This window comes from Puntigrus tetrazona, chromosome 1, assembly GCF_018831695.1.
Source record: "Puntigrus tetrazona isolate hp1 chromosome 1, ASM1883169v1, whole genome shotgun sequence".
NCBI lineage: Eukaryota > Metazoa > Chordata > Actinopteri > Cypriniformes > Cyprinidae > Puntigrus > Puntigrus tetrazona.
Window position 1 is genome coordinate 11,873,460 of NC_056699.1, and position 17,866 is coordinate 11,891,325.

Consider the following 17,866-nt stretch of genomic DNA (forward strand, 5'->3'; position numbering starts at 1 on the left):
TTGATAAAACCATAAATATGCAAATAACTTTTCCAAATGGAACCAAAAGCAACTAGATTTTAAATTATAGCACATTTTTATTTATTTTTAAACAAAACATGTAAAGCAAATCGCAATTCAAGCAAACTGAGTTTGAGTCATGGTCCCTTTCATGACCCTGTCGCACTCCCTCGCATACTTTTTTGAATCTAAATAAATGTATAAACACCAAATATAAAAATAAATCATAAAAAAACCTCATTGATTTACCATTAAATGAATTTGAAGCTTGGGAAATAAATGCAGGAGTACCATGTTGTAAACTATTGACTGTATCAAGGTGCAATTTATGGATCACATTTACCCTTTTAATATGTGTGCTTATGTATTTGTACCTTCTGTGCAATCAGCATATGTGGCATTGTGTTTGCTGAATAAAAGTTTGGATTGTATCCGAGAAATGCGGCTGTGTGCACCACCTCCCTCTGATTCTCCAATGACTGAGTAAATAAAGCTTACGACCGAAAATCGGCTTAAAAATTGTCTAGTGGGACGCTGGCCTCAGACTAACTTTAGAGAAGTGAGGGGGGAGCAGCCAGACTCATCATTCATCCTCAATCAGTCCTGCTTTCCACAGAAGATCATGCCACGATCCCACTGTTATTTTTAATGTGTGCTTGTCTGTGTGTGTGTGTGTATGTGTGTGTGTAAGATTATCACACTCTTCTCATCTGACCAACAGTCGCCTTGGGCTTGACTCAGTATTATGAAAGTGCTGTTTCATTCCCACCGTGTGTGTATGTATGTGTCCAGACGCCTTTTTTTCATCCTGGCGTAACAATAGGAGGCTTGTATTGTCATTTCTCGCTCCCTATTCACTCCCTCTCTCTCTCTCTTTCTTTTTTCCTCTCTGTTGGGAGCAGACAGCCATGTGGTCTATATTAATGAAGAAAGATTAATTGCCTTTCACGTGGGTGAAAATATTCGAATCTGCTCCTCACCATTTACACCAAGTCTGTATAATGTTTGAGTTGGACTGCATTACTTTCTCGCTCGTTAAACAGTAAAATGCTCATTTGCATGGTAATTCAATTCACAGGTCTATTGAAATGAAAGGTCACTGTTATTGACAAGCCTGACATCACTTCCTATTTCCTGTGGATGTTTTCACAGAGCCTGAGTACACAACTCACTCACATTCCTCTGTGTGTTTGCTCAGAGTGATTGTGTATTGGCATGTCAGTCGAAAGCCAGCCAGGCTTGTGTTTCTTCATGCTTTTCTGAGAAATGCAAACATATTTATGCTGTTTTTCTGAATGAGTTTGTATATTATTCTGTCTGGCTCTCCTTGCTCGACCTTTGGTCTGTGCCGAGCCGTAATGAACTCAGAGATGTGAAACACACAAACACAGGAGCTGCACATTAACCTTCCAGAAACTTCCTCTGCTTATTCAATCTTCTCCTGTCTCCAAACTCTGTTGACGTCCATCTTGTTTTTCTCTCTTCGTTTTTTTCTTTTGACAGAACGATGAGGTGAGATGCAGGTTATATATTCACATAAAAGTAAATCTGCATTTCCGATATGTCTTAGCTGTGTGTGAGAGTGTGCGTGTATCTATGTTTTGTCAGGGCTGTCAGGTGCAGATGGTAATTTTTATGCTAATTTTCATGCCTCAGAGCAACGTGCTCTCGATCCTGACAGGTCCAAAGGTATGACTGTATGCGCTTGTATGTTTCACATCGGTCATGTCTGCTGCAGTAATTTCATATTCACCTATCAAGCCAAAAGCTAGTGGATCACTAAAATATCGAGATGTTTTATTAATGCTAGTGTGTTTCCAGAGTGACATTGTGCAGTTGCTAGGGTGTTCTGCGTAGCTGCTGCTGGTTACTTCAGTCAGAAGATCCAAAAATAACAGGTTAAAACGGATTTGTTCAAACCCCTAACCCTCAGTATTGAGCAATAGCAAGCAATGTCATTGTTATTTTAGTGACGGAATTCATGACTGTTGCAATCTAAGGGTTACCATACGGGGATATAACTTGCTGTTGAAAGGTGCTGGATGTAGGATTTTAACTCTTACTGAAGCATAAAAATGGTATAATATGTTTGCAGATATTTAAGAAACATGCAAAGTTAACATATCGAAAAAACAATGCTTGTTTTTTGAAAATGTGCGTTCCGGCCCAGAATGTCTACCTCTGTTTTGGTTTGTGAGACCCGCCCACTGCCAGTTTACCCAATCGTGTTTCGGAACCGTATGGCGGAAAACACAGCGTATTTCATTTCAATTATGGAAGCTGGCAAATGAAAGGGACTGAGTGGGAATCTGGCAACCTGCGTGTGAGTCTGAGTAGGAGGGGCCGCATGAAATAAAACGTCTCCAATATTTTGGATATTTGGACTGCAATACCTGGTTCAATCACTCGGCGTCAATCCTACATATAGCACTTTTAATAAGCATAATATGATGGATCATTGCAGATTTTAACTGGAGATACTGGGCCTCATTTATCAAACGTAGAAACGAGCACAAAATTACCTTACGACAGAGTTCATTCGCATTCCTCCAATCTTGTCGTACGAATGATCACATGTTGCTAAATGTGGCGGCAGAAAACAATAGTTGTTTAAATATCACACCCCTAAAAACTCCCCGGATTAGAAGCTTCAACCCTAGAGTTTACAACACAGAGAAATAAAAACCCAGCTAAAAAGAGGAAGTAAGCTCGTGAAAGAGAAATTGATGACTCCTGTTAAACTTGTAATTGTCAACAATTAGGCTACATTCATTAATATCATTTATATGTATATTAAAATATTAGTAAATAAAAACATTATAGCCTTTTTCCCTCACTCTACAACAACAAGAACAGAACAAGAATAAAAAATAAATAGAAAATCATATAGTCAACTGTAAAATAAAACACATATTAGGCTATTGGCATGCATTATAAACAGCATATAAACAGGGCTTTACTTCACTCATGTTCTTATATCTGTGTTAAAACTTTACATGGTTAAAATCTTTGTTTGGGAACTGCATGCTGATTTTACAGTGTTTTACAGTGTTTGATGAATTGCATTTTAGTTTTATGGTGAGTAGGTGAAAGTGCTAGAGCTAATGTTGTGTGTGTGTGTGGGTGTGTGTGTGTGCAAGGCATCTGTGCGATCAGATGGATTAAATCAAATAAAGAAAAGAAATAAAATAACAAAAGAAATAACATACATTAAGAGTGTCACCAAAACAAGTGTAGCCTATACTAATATTTTGTTGATCTGGTGACTGTTATATGTGTGTGATCCTATTTATTTTATTCCTTTTTTTAGACTTAGTTTCTGTTTTTCTCTTTGCTGCAGCTGCATGATGCTTGAATCCTCATGATGTGCTATTCACTCATAAGCCCTAAAAAAAGAGCTTACTGGTTAAATTGGCTAATGAGCTTCGGTTGACAGTCAGGTTTTGCATAACCTACAAAATCCACTGCCCACTGTTTCTAAAACTAGTGGACCCCTGGACCACAAAACCAGTCAAAAGGGTCCGTTTTCTGAAATTGAGATATATACAGAAACTGAAATCTGAATAAATAGCTTTCTATTGATTCATGGTTTGTTAGGGTAGGACAGTATTTAGCTATTTATTATAACTTTATTATAAGCTTGAAATCTGAGGGTGCGAAAAAATCTTAATACTGAGAAAATCATTTAAAGTTGAAGTTCTTAACAGTGCATGTAACTAATAAAGAATTAAGTTATCTAGATATTTGGTATATTTAAGTTATATATAAGTATATATAAGTTATCTATATTATGGTAGTAAATGTACTAAATGTATTCATGCAAAATGGACTTCAGTTCTTTAGATTTATCCTAATGATTTTTGACATAAACGAAATATCAATAATTTTGTTCAATGCAGTGGTTTGTTGGCTATTTCTAGACTTATACCTGTGCTACTTAAGACTAGATTTGTGGTTCAGCCTCAGGCGTCAAGCCCAGAGGCCAATGGCTGAACATCTGATGCATACGGCACACTTATCTGGAAACACTTCAGGAGTTTCAAAGTCATCGTTGGATTGGTTAAATTACACAGGATTACAGGGGAGACGTGTGTTCTGTCTGCCGTGCAGCCAAACTCCTCACCGTGAAACATGACACGGGGCGTAACGAACTGTGATTAGCTGGTTGACATGTCAGTCAGACGGTCTCATGGGCGGGCTTTGGCCAATGAACACTACCATGTATTTCAGACATCCAGTCGTCAGTCTTTTTTTCACCATTGCGTAAGTTAAATAGCCAAAATGTGCATCTTACGTTATCGTTTTTTCTTGCTTGTCATCAAATCATTGCAAATCATCTTTGCTGTTTCTAAATTGTTATTGGAAGTTAATTTTTCACATTTCATTTTGGGAGACACTGAATCATTAAAATATGTTGGTAATGACGGAATATGCCACCGAAGTTGGCTGATATGATATGATTTAGAGGCCCACCGCTGGGTAGTTGAGTATGGTGTACCTCACTCACTCTATGTATAATCTACAGAGCGGTCTGAGAATCTGTTGACCAGAGGCCTGCTAAAACTCTAGATTGCTGGTTTTAATGGGTATTAGTGCAAATACATTGCTACACAATCTGATCAGGAGTTACAGAGTTGCACCAAACTAAAATAGAGGGAGAGATAAGCTCTGTGTAAGCTGTTTTACGTAATATCAGGCCTTTGCTGTGATTTGTGAATGTTTAGTTTGAAATTTATGGGCACAGTTCAACACACAGTTTTACAGTTATTTTGAATGTTTTTCAGGGGAAATGCTGGGAACAATGGACTCATCCTGCTGGCTATTATAGAACATGAATATTTCTACACGCACACACACACACACACACACACAATGTGTCCGGCGAGCTCTTTTTTGTTCTCATACTCTGTGTTGTGTCTAGCTGAAGTTCCATTCAACCTACTTGCTGTGTGTACGGATAAGGAGGTGTGTGTTAATGGAGCTGTAATGGCTTGTAAGTCATGTTTATTGTGGTCCATCCGCTCCATTCATTGTTCTGGGATCTGTCTTGAGGTCACAGGCATCCTGCGACTATATTTTTGAAGGGGCTTTAGGAAAATAAGAAGATAACAAAAACTAAAAAACACTATATTTCAAAATATATTGTTTTGATCTTTAATTCAGTACACTATAGAATGTTGTGATGCCTCAAATCAAAACATGTTTTTACTGGTTTATCGTTATTATTATTATTATTGCTATTTTTTTTTATTTCAGCAAGAATGCAATAATTGACTACAAGTTCTACTTGTCATGCTGTGTTCAAGTATGGTGGCCAAGTCTAATACTCAGCTCAGTGCACTTGTTTTTGGGGTTAATGAAACCAGCTTTAGCTAAAAAACACTGCTTTAGCTTGAGCCAGTCATTTCCCATACATATGTGATACAGTGGTAGAAGTGACTCTTTGGGATATTAAGTGTCTATTGAGTAAGACATACAAAAATCATGACCTCACCGTGGAATGTCACCTCCATCATGATGACATCACTGAAACTTTATCCAAAGAGGTGCGGGGCTGTAATAGTTGCATGTTTTCATGCTTTTTGTATGTGTGTGTGTGTATGTGAGAGAGAAAGCCCACTCCAGATGTTTGGCATTAGTGATCGTGTTTGAGGACGATGGACCGGTTTTTAGTGACGCCCACCATCTCCCTCCCCCAATTCCTGTCGACTGCTGGAACAGGAAATGGGTTTTGGGCCCAGTTCAGCTCCTGTGCTGTGCCTCTGGCTCTCACACAACACACTGTGGTTGTGTGTTTGTCTGTGAGAGGGACAAGAATGCTCCAGCGTGTGTGTTCCTGGGCCAGGATATATGTCTTTTATCTTCGGTTGCTTTCTTACCCTAAATTGTACACATTTCTCATACGCTTAAAGGGCTAGTTCACCCGAAAATGAAAATGATGTCATTTTTATTTGACTTGAGAGGATTTGCTACACTATATTTCTGTATATATAATCAAGAGAATTATTAAAAAACCTTAATTAAAAACCAGAGTAAATCTTATTAGTATACTTATTCTTATGCTTATTATTTTGTGTGGAGTTTATGCTTATACAGTTTGTTTAAAAAATGTCTTGTAAAAACTCATTCAGCCAGTCAGGAATATTCCTTTTCTGATTCTCGCATAACCCCTAGCTGTGTGTTTGTCTGGCGTGACAGCATTGATTTATGATGTTTCATCATGTTCAATCTTATGGTGGTTATTAGGGAATGATATAATCTATGCATACTTGTCACTCTTCATATGAGCAGAATCAGAGCAGACTGCATCACGAAGCAGCCTTCATCTCGCTTGTGTTTGACGTACATCAGCAGTTTCTTCTCTGATCAGCGGCAACAAGGAAGATATGGACTATTAGCTGAAGTGCTGTGCATGCATTTCTGATCTAGCTGTGTTTTCGGGATGATATTTCTGAAACTTTTTCTACTCTAATAGTCTCTAATAGTCATTCTAAACTACCTTGAGTATAATTATAACAAATAATTATTTAACGCCCCTTAGACATCACTCGTAAAAGTAAAACATACCAGATTCACAATTTACAGTAAGGTTCCATATGTTAATATTAGTTAAATGAACCATACTTTTATCACTGCCTTTATTGATGTTGAAGTTTGTATCTGTTAATGTTAGTCAGTGCACTTTGAACTAACAGGAAGCTATGATGAATAACTGTGTTTTTAATAACTAACATAATCAAAGAGTAATAAATGCCGTAAATATATGCTCACACTATATTGCAATTCTCGCTATTTACAAACAATTAACTATGACATTTGCCTCAGTCAACTTGTAATTTGCTGCTTGTTAATAGGAAGGTAGTTGTTACGTTTAGGTATTGGGTAGGATTAGGCATAAGGAATATGGTCTCCATACGAGATATGTTTATGTATGTATATGTGTATATAGCAGATGCAGTTATCCAATACAACAAAATCGAATTAAAATCTAAAACTAAATCAGTTAGAATTTTGGCATAATTTACTTTTTTGTACATTTTTCACATTTGGGGATTACTCTTCCTCTCTAAGCAGCAACTTAAGCCCCCATTTATTCTTCATCTTCTTGCTGTCTAGAAGAGGCGGTTGGCATATTAAAGAGATCTTGTTTGCAGTTTTCCGTTTCTCGTAAGGCATGTTCAAAACACTCTCCGTATTTAAAACTCAGATCTAGGTTCATTTGTTGGCTGATTTGTTTCAGATTAAAACAGTTCTTGCTGTTTTCCTTCCTTTTTTGCAGATCATTGTATCGGTCCTAGATTCATTCTAGATCTGTTTAGGCTCTTCTATGGTACTACGCTCTAAAACCTACTTGATATCTTTATTTTAATAATGTAAGGGGAAAGAACATAAATCAGAGTAAATATATTGTGTACACGTGTTAAAAGAAGCACAAACTGGGACAGACTAATAAATGCGTCTTCTATGCACATGGATTGTTTGTACAGATGTTGATGGAAACCCATAATGCTGTGGGTTTTCCCTTTCTTCTTTTCCTCTCCGTTGCCTTTTGCAATTATTTTGACTATCTCTCTTTCTTTTTCTCTCTCTTTTCATCTACGTCATTTGGCAGCTGTTTTCCCAGTGCAATGTGCTGGAAAGCAAGTCTTTGATATCAGGCCTTGTGTGCGCGCGCAAGATTTATTTTTTCTGAAATATGATCTCGACTCGCCTCTTTCCCAGCGTTCTTCTGTGCGTTTGTGTGCATGTTTACGTGCGCTTTATTGTTGTTGTTTTCTTCCATGACACTGATTGGATGCACTTTTATGGCATGGGCAGAGAGATGTGCAGTTACGAGCAGCAGTTAACTCCGACTATACATTTTCCTCCCTGTTTCTGCAGCTAAATAAACGTCCTTTAATCTAAGCAGTACGCCTGTTTGTGAGCACTAGCGTCTCTCTCGCTTTCTCTCGCCCTCAGCGGGATGTGCTTCGCAGAACTGTGCCCTCTGTTTCTGATTTGCACAGTCGGATTATTCAGCAGGTCATATTTACTTCTGTTCCGTGCGGTTTGTTTAACGTTTTATTTTCAGCTGCTAAAACTGTCAGTCAGTGTCTAGGTTGTGTATTTAGTTATGGAAATGGTTCTTGATGTTTTCTTTGGTATTTCTGTCTGGTATTATTATTGCTATCGACTTAAAGTTGTTCGTTCACAAACTAACTCGTTTTTTGTTTTCGCAGGTACAGGAACGTCATCTGAATGTGACAAGCACCTCTACCTGCACAGATACAGGTATATTTGTGTGTGTGTGTGTGTGTGTGTGTGTGTGTGAGATAAAAGAGAGCAATGTGTTTTTCTTGGGTAATTAAAGCCTTCTGAAAATGACATGCCAAGAATTCTTCAGTTTTCCCTCACATTCCTGTTTTTTTGCTCCTCGTAAAGACTCCAGTGGATTTGAGGGTGTGTTATGATTATAGCTGTTGCATCCAGACGGCAAACTCTGTCTTTTCTTAGTGCTGCAGAATTGATTTCTTCAAGTGAAGTTAGGAGTGGAAAAGAACGGAGCTACAGAAAGGTTGTTTAGTGTGTGTAATCTGGCTGCAGCTCTCTGTGGATGGATTCTGTCCTCTCTGAAGTGTCAGTTGCTGCAATAATATTTCGTAACGCACATTCCAGGGAACAATAGCGGGAACCGTTTTCCAAACAAAGGTTTTATTTTATAGAATGTGAATTACATTATTGCTCTGAAAAAAATTAGTTGCCACAGAATGAAAAGTGCTGTCACCATCTGCCTTATGTCATTATTTTATTTTCCAGTATAAAAACGAAACGCTAACCGGGACACCAGATCTGCTCTTTTGTGTAAGGAAAGTGGTAATGATTTATACCGCTGACCTCTGAAAAGACAAAAATACTATAAAGTATTCAGCGTGACTCACACGCTGTATCCTGGAGCCGTTCCATAGCTTTGTGAATCAAACAGAAATTTAAAATGTTAATATTCCAAACCAAGAACTCTTGTGTTAGTCTTCGCCTATTTTTAATGTTCTCTCAATATTTTTTCCATCCACTTCAAGTCCAAAAGTGTCATGCATCAAAAATATGTTTATGTGTGTTGATCAATGTTTGTATATAACTAATAGTCTAAACGACATCTGTTCATCCTATAACAAGCAACCATATTTAATCAAAAAGGGTCTAAACGGGTCAATTCATATACAGTATTTTTTTTTACACTTGGACGGACAAAAATAATGAAAGAACATTAAAAGTCTTATGGGTTATGGTGAATAAATAATGACAGGATTCAAGTTTTTGTGTGTGAACTAACCCTTTAAACACTTTCTAATGACACTTCTTTCCTTCTGACTGTTATAAGTTATTTAGTAACACTACTGTGTGACCTAATGTGGTAAAACACTGAGCAGATAAAAAAGACTTAGCAATGCTACACTTCACTCCATACCAAATGCTTTATGAACACATTTTACTGAAAACCTCACTGTTCACAGAATGTTCTCTTCATTTACACAGGTAGTTTTGTAAAGCATGCGTACAGTGGGCAACAATAACCAAGATGTGCAGAGCTTAGCGGAGGGTCAATTACTGTGGTCAGATTCAGCTCCTGTACTTTCTCACACACGCACACCCTTTCTTTAAGGTCCTAAGTGTGGCAACCTCCCGAGTAAGAGAGCGTATTCTGAAAAGAGGTATCTCATAGAGGTTAGCCACCAGTCAGACATCTCTAATTAAAGCTCACCACACTCTCACACACACCGAACTGCTCTACTTCTGTTTGTTTTCTGGTCTAGGTTATGCATGGACACAAAACTCCAAACCGATCAATCAAAATGTATCTCTGTCTCTTTTTTCTCCTGTACTAAAACAAATCCTTTTGTCATTTTTAACAGCTAGGTTATGCACAATAGCTTAATATTTTGAGCCTGTTTCTAAAGATTTTTAATATTCATATCTTTTCTCTGAAATTACCTAAAGAGTCAGAATAAACTTTCATTTCAACAAAAAAAAAGTAAAAATTTCACAGATTTTCACTAAATGAACAGAATGAAAAATTATATTGATAAATAAATGGATTCATAGAAATCAATTTTTATTTTAAATAATTACATTATCTGTATGTTTTTTACTGACCTTTAAATGAGAAATGCTCAAGCTATTAAAATGCTTTTTCTCATTACTCATTTAACTCAAGTAATGGGTTATGAAACTACTTTTTAGGAAATGAAATGGCCAAATAAAAAAATGTTAATGCTTTATATGTGACATAGCCCTAGTTCCGCCCTTTGATCCATACAGTAAAAAATCATTTTGTTCTCATTTACTACCCAGTTAGGTGATTCCTCTTGAGATCGAGTGTGTGTTTCTGTTTGTGCCTCCACCCTGACAGTTATTTTTAACATTGTGCTCCAGATGCATATTTCCACCCCATGCTGTTTACACGCACAGCAGGAGATGTCCCGGAAGATACACACACACACTCACACACTGACCTTAGCTGAGTGAAAATACATTAGGAAAAATGTCCATATGCTATCTACCTTCTAATCATCATTTTTTATTGTCTTCAGAATAGATTTCTTGGGTGCTTCTATGGTGATATAAACAGCTGGTGCTGATTGGCCAAAACCTTGATGATGCGCTGATTCTACACCATGGCCCAGGAGGCTCTGTGGAAATACCCACAATCCTCAGCTCCCTGGTGAGTATGACCGCTGCTCGAATGGAGCATGTTTGTATTAAGCTCTAGGATACTGAAAATTTACTGAAATGTAGGCTATACGTTTGCAATTGTGAATAAATTAATGGTTGTAGTTCTGAATTGCTATGGTATGAATAGTGGGAATTCATAGTATTTGCTTGCATGTGTCTATGTTTGTAGATGATGAAAAAAGGTAATTGTATTATTTTTTTGGTGCAGATTTACATTGGCAGTGTCTCCGGCTCAACAAGAAAACCTGTACAAGGTCAGACAGCCCTCTGTGTCAGGATGTCAGAACTGCTCTATAGATATTGTGTTGATCCAACATATCAACATTGATATTTTCAAACGCTGTTAATTCAGCCTTACAGTTGGATTTCAGTTCTGCTAGACAATAACCCATAATATTGAGTAGTAAATTTAAATACTTTTAGAGGAATTATTTTTTTTAATTCATTGAATTTCTATTGTAAATTTAATTGCATATCATTACATTAACAAGTCTGTAAATGGAGTAATATAATGTGTGACAAACATGAAATACACATTCCCAGTTCAGTACATTTTGAATCGGACACAACTGAAAAATGACTCGCAGTTCTGGAACGAAATCAGCGGTGAATTCAGAAACGGCTCTAAATGATTCACTGGATGAGCATGATGCCTGACTCATCACAATATGGTATTTGATTGAATTAATATGGAGCCATATAAAATGTTCTCTACTTCTGCCAATGGTGACTAGATTTTAAAAATAAAATCTCAATTTTTTTTTTTTTTTTGCCACACTCTGGAGCCCAGTTTGTATCCATCTGTCCTTATGTAATATGATGGATTATTGTGTGATTGGATACACTCTTTCCTAGTGCATGTAGTTCTCTTTGAGTGTTAGCAAAAATCAGCTCATCTTTTGGCATGAACCTGATTTAATTTTCCACCCAATCGCATCATAGTATGAAGCACTGTGTTGTAAATCAGCTATAATCGCATTCAATTCCCGTCAGATTAAGTTGATTTTAAATGTGGTAATTCAGTTTGGTAGCACAGAAGCAGCACAGTCTGCAGAGCTGCGTGAGCAAAGACAAATAAGCTTTTCATGAACGTCATTGCCAATTCAGTCCCAGTGTCGATCTATCTGCAGTATTATCATATTTTTATATTCCTTTGCATTTAATCAAAGAAAATTCTGGGTGATGCACATGTTGATGTTCATTCACATTGCTTGAAATTGGTTTCTTTGACCCTGTTTCATCTGTCCTGGCGTGTCCTAACCAACAGCGACAACCCACTTACTCGTCTGTCAATCAACCACTGGACAAAAACAAGGGCTTTATATTTGACCACAATTTGATAAATGAAATAATAATAATAAATATAGAATATATTGGGATTACTGGCAATTATTAAAATAAAAAAACTTTTTATATGTTCTCTTGCATTGTTTAATGCACTGTTATGTGTGTTTTTGACTGCTTTTTTTCACTTTTTTTTTACTTTAGCCATGATGTCAGTCTGCGTGCCCTCACCATGTAACCCCTCCCCCTCTGTGGATGTAGCCAATCGCAACGGGCCCTCAGCAACTCCGCCCACTTCCCTCAGCCTGCGTTCCTCACACAATCAACTGCTTAGCGGTGATGTCATCAAACAGGGCCAGGCCACGCCCCCAAAGTGCAGGAAGAAGTACGCTCTCACGAGCATTCAGAGTGCGATGGGACTGGGCGAAGGCGTGACACCCCCCTCATCATCTTCAGCAACAACTGCCAACCCTAAACTGGCCAAAAATGGTGCAAATCAGTTGCGTAAAGCTGCAGAGCGACACGACCACAACAAGAACACCACCGAAGAAGACGAAGATGGAAACACAGCCGGCGAACCCGAGCTCGACATCGACGACGAGCTGAGGAATGTTGAGGAATTGAGCCTCGACAGCGAGTCTAACGGTGACGACGTTCACAGTGACTTTGACCCGAACAACGAGCTTGTCGACGAGGAAGTAAACGAGTTAATCGACGATGACACTAATGAGGAGGATCTTGTGGAGAATTGCGACGACCTGCTCATTCTGTCCGAGAAAACGGAGATAGTGTCAGACAGGAAGTCACCCGAGCACCTTAAGACCAAGAGTTACCTGGAGTCGTGCCTGGATGAGCTGTCGTATGAACTGTCTGATGCACAGGATGATGATGTCACTAAGCCTCTGCTGGAGAAAGAGAAGAATCCCCGTCCCTCGTCTCCAAGTAAACCGCACAGCCCTGAGGACACGCCCCTGCTGTCTGTCGGCTCTTCGTCTTCCTCTTCCTCACCAGAGACCAAAAAGGACAGACCACGGACGGGAGCCAAGACAGACCGGGCGCTGAACCGCATCCAGAACCTTCCACACAGTGATGAAGAGTCCAGCTGGACCACGTTGTCACAGGACAGTGCATCACTGGGCTCACCAGAAGAGAGCGGTCAGTAGTACACATTCAAAGTGTTACGGTGCTTGCTGCTCTCCTCAGTGTGGTTTCGTGTGTGTGTGTGTGTGTGTGTGTGTGTGTGTGTTTTGGCTCAGTGTAGTGGATATGGTACACTCATGTGGTATGTGTGGGTTTCAGTTTGACTGAAGTGCGTTGGCAGAGAGGTGTTTGTGTGTTTGGACTTTTCACTTCACTGAAGTGTGATGTAGATAAATGCAGCACAGTGTGTGTCTGGATTGAGGCTGTGGAGCAAAGCTTGTTAAAAGCATGTTTACTAGTGTGTGTACCTTCTTTTTTTAAGCTGTCGAATGAAAATGTCATTTTTCTAAGGTAGATTTCATACCGAAGTTTACATTTTTACATCTTTACCCTCGCTTATGTATGATGTGCACCACAAAATAAGAAGTTGAACAGAATGTTCACTCAGCACTTTTCCATATGATGAAAGTATACATTGACAAGTGGCTAACAAGTTAAAAAAAAGTACAAAAGTGAGAGTAGCAGTGAATGATTTTCTGTGACTTATTTCACACCACCCCTCAAACTCATCTAACAGCCCAGACACATAATAATTTTTACACAATTTTACACATAATTCAAAAATTAAGATATTGAAAAAACATTCTGTCAGCAATGTCAAGCTTAGAAAAGTTCATGAAGCCATTGTAAAAATAATCCACATGAATCAAATGGTTTGTTTCAAGTCTTAAAATGAGAAATGTACATTTTATATAACAGGTTTCATTCAGGCTTTTATTGTCATGTAAAGATTGATCAACTCGCATACATTAATAACATCAAATATGGTAAACAAAAACTCAAACATGCTCACCTGACATGGGTAAACAAAAGTCTTTTGGTTTGGAAAGACAAGAGCGAATAAAATGACTTTTGGGGGGAAACTATCCCTTTAAATTTGTCAGTTCCTAAAACAAAACTATAGCCGCATCTGAAATAGCACACTCGCTTACTAGGTACCGCTTTGCGACAATTAATATGCTCTGTATAGCATGAATGTGTGTAGTGGTTCTGAAATCTGGATGTATTACATCCACCTTGTCGACCTCTCCTGTGGCCCTGTGGGATAAAAAAAGATCCCATGAGGCCACAGAAGAGGAAGCAGCACCTGTTTTATGATTACTGAGAATTTGAACTTACTATTCTTTTACTCCTCAATGGAAGTAGCCGCGTATAGATGCATTAGTCATATGGGCTACTTTGTTTCGGCTTTTTGACTTTTTGTAAAGTTTGACAGTGTTTATTGTCAGGTATCGCTGAGTTCAGTCGTCGAAATGATTAACAAACCTAGAAAATGCATGCGTAGCTAAATGTAACCAGTGGCTGAAGTGAAGCATGACTAATTATTACGCGATATGCTTAGACAGAGGAAGACTACAGCTTGACTATGCTGCAGTTGTTGTAATAACTGCATGTAAATATATAGAAAAGAGTAGCATCAACATTCTTTAAAATATCTCCTTTTATGTTCCACAGAGGTAAGATTGGAACGACACAAGGGTGCATAAAAAATGTTTTTTTGTGTGTGTATGTGTGGGGGGGGGTCCCTTGCAACCCATAAGGTTTATGCCGAGGATAATTATTGCAGAGTCAAAATGGCTGTTTCTGTGGTTACAAATCCCCTTTTTGCCCCCGGACTGTCACTCAGACCCGTCTACCATTGACACAGTATCGGTCGAAATCTCTCTCACCAGACAGGAAAACCTCACAGGTGTGTGGCAGGTCCGTTCGGTCAGCATGTTGGGTAATGGACAGCTGCGAACTGGTTTTACACCCAAATGTTAGCTGGCATCACCGCAGCACACGAACTCTTGCACATCCATCCCTCTCCCACCGTTTTTGTATCTTGTCATACCAAGGTCACGTGACCACGCGTTAGGTGACACTGCAGGAAAAATGATCTCAGGGTTGCCGGGGTGACAGAGCGTTCGACGAGGGAGGTGGTTTTTGCGTGGCCGCGTGACCAATCGGGTGTCCCGGATGGACAGGAAGCTGATATCTTTCTTCCTGCAAGATTTGGATAAAAAATAAACAGCAAATAAACAGAGTCTGTTGCTCTCGCATGCTCACCCACCCCGTCTCTCTCCCTCTCCCTTTCTCCATCAGTCGCTCGCCCCCTCTGTCCCTCTCCGGCTCTGCCTCTGCTTTCCTCTCTCTTCTCATGTCATCCTCTCTGCTTGCGGCTGCTCAGTCATGATGCTGGGTAAAGACTACATGTTGGCCATTGTTATAGTGAATTACGAGGGTAGGTACCGCGCGTCGGTGTGTCTGTGTGTCTGCTGTGAGTCAGTGCTGCGCATGTAGCTACGCGTCTCCGTTGCGTGTGCATGCTCATAAATGCAGGCGGAGAAGAGAGATAAGGAAGGAGGGAGGATGCAGTGAAGGGTGTCACAAGCTGTGTGCTGAATACTAAAGTTTGTGCATATGTTCACGGCACTTCGGTCCGCGTGTGTGCGTGAATTTTACATCTGTCCTCCCCTCCCCCTCCGCCCGCCACATGCTTTATAGACTGCAGAAAAAGAGAGACATTATCGAAAGTGGGTCGAATGTTTAGATCTAGGCTGAGGATTGTTACTGTATGCTAGCAGGCTGTCTACCTGCGAAAAAGTAACTGAGAAATCCAGTTATTAAACATCAACCTAATTTTTGTCTCTTTTTCTTTGTATTCGAATCTGTATATGGTTTCATTGAGCTGTAATGAGGTTTTCAGGCAGCTGTGGTGACCCACTTATATATTAAGGACTACAAGTCCCATAATGCACCTCAGCATGGTCCCCAGTATTAAAGAACACTACAGTTCCTGTACTGCAGTGCCTCATCGTCTTACTGAAAGAGAACTTGGGTGCAGGGGACATCTCTTAATAAGAACTTATGTTCACTTTGCATGCTGGGAGATCAGATTAAAAATTAAACTAAAAATGAAAAACTTACAAATGACTAAAATGGAAATGGATGAAATTGTTTACATACTGATAAAAGGACATCAGTATCTCAGAGATACTAGAATAACACTTGTTGCCTACTCATATAATTTGGTGATTTTACAGAAATGATTTATTTATACACATTTTTGTGGATTCATGCAAAATGTAAATGAAGATCGTTGTCAATAATGTAGTTATGTATGAAGCTAAGCTCACACAAGTCACTTTCAAAGCAAGCAGCTGTCTTGGTCAAAATCTTCCACTGAAATTATCTGATCTTACTTACTTGATAATTAAATCTGACTGCATCTTTTTAGATAAAATATCAGAATTTGAATCTTTTCGTTTTACTCAAATCTTTTGGATTGACAGATTACTGTGAATTATCCAGACAAGCTTCTAGACACAATTTGCTTTTATATTAAATTGAAGTGATCACAGCCAATATTTGTGCCATCTTCAGTAGGAATTTAGACTAAGGAGATTTCATTAGGGGTGGAGCTATAGTTACACAGAGTAATTTCCCAGTACATCCACCATGTAGGCATTGTTCTTTGACCTGTGTGTCCTTCAACAAGTCAACCAATTACTTAGGTGCTGGTTAAGAACGCCATAAGGAACACATTATTATAGCATGTAGCAATTACACTTTCCTGCATTGTTTTTAATACATTTTTGAATTGAATAGCTACTGTGACGTCCCGTTTCTGTATAGTTAAGTATCTTAGCAGATGTGTTCGGACATCTGTCTCATTTGACGGACTGATTTTGCATACTGTGCAGTCGGGGATATAAAGTGAATCAGTAGGAAAGCCTAAAAATCAACAGTGCATCAACCTTTTTACCACTTTTGTCCTAGCGGTTTATTGCAGAGTGTAAGTGTTTTGCTATATTCATTGTGTGGTGCAGATTGACACAACGTCCTTTGAGAATCTCTGTAGAGTTGTTTTAAACACACACACATACACACTGAATGTCACGACTTCATGGTTTTGGTGAGGACGTGTTTCCTGGCTTGAATCTGTTCAGCATATGTGTGAGTAACAGACTGCGGTGGTTTACTGTGTATGTGTGTGGTTTTCCTCATCCAGATTGCATTGTGTGAATAATGCTCTTACTAGCGTCTGAAACATGAAACAAACATTCCCAGCTGCTGAGTGAGGACAGACAGAACAGTAGCAAGTTCATGTGAGAAAGACAGATAAAAAAATGACATTATATATTACAGGCCACTCATATCTAAAAGTGATACCTTTTACTATTTTCAGCAACGGTTTTAATTATTTGGTTGCTGTTTAAAACATCCATATATTGGGAGAAAAGATATAGGAACTTTTATTTATAAAGTATTTAATTCATTTGGTTGTCCATTACCACATGTTCATTCACTAGCACTCACATACACTTTGTCAGGAATGAGCTGTAGCAATACTCAATTTTTGAATATATATATATACCCATATATATATATATATATATATTATATATATATATAAAGTTGAATATATTAAGTGTCTACTTAATTTCCCGTAAAGCTGTTTTGCAATAATTGCATCATAAAAATGCGCTATACAAATAAATTTGAATTCAGCTGAATTATTGCGACCAAAAGAATTTGCAATAATTATTTATATTATGTATAGATATGCCTGTAATAATTGGTCATCGAACATCCACTTGTAAGAGTCTTGGATATCTTTTTTTGACAGGTGTGTGTATTTGTGTTTACAGATATCTGGGGGGAGCAGTCGTTTCAGACAGACCCTGAT

The 17,866-nt window shown here is 38.6% G+C and overlaps 1 protein-coding gene across 7 annotated transcripts in view; it reads left to right on the forward strand.

Annotated features, from left to right (window-relative positions):
• apbb2b (amyloid beta (A4) precursor protein-binding, family B, member 2b) overlaps positions 1–17,866 on the forward strand; it is a 42,710-nt gene that overhangs the window by 6,155 nt on the left and 18,689 nt on the right. For 5 of the 7 annotated variants that reach the window (XM_043234807.1, XM_043234823.1, XM_043234833.1 and 2 more), the window contains exons 2-6: positions 8,220–8,271; positions 10,569–10,699; positions 10,919–10,964; positions 12,199–13,149; positions 17,829–17,866. The exon at positions 17,829–17,866 is cut by the window's right edge and continues 180 nt beyond it. In XM_043234807.1, coding sequence (XP_043090742.1) covers positions 12,201–13,149; positions 17,829–17,866 — 987 coding nt within the window. In that variant the 5' untranslated portion in view covers positions 8,220–8,271; positions 10,569–10,699; positions 10,919–10,964; positions 12,199–12,200. Of the gene's footprint in view, positions 1–8,219; positions 8,272–10,568; positions 10,700–10,918; positions 10,965–12,198; positions 13,150–14,740; positions 15,419–17,828 lie in introns of those variants that run through there. The other 2 variants (XM_043234815.1, XM_043234855.1) reach the window with 2 other exon arrangements.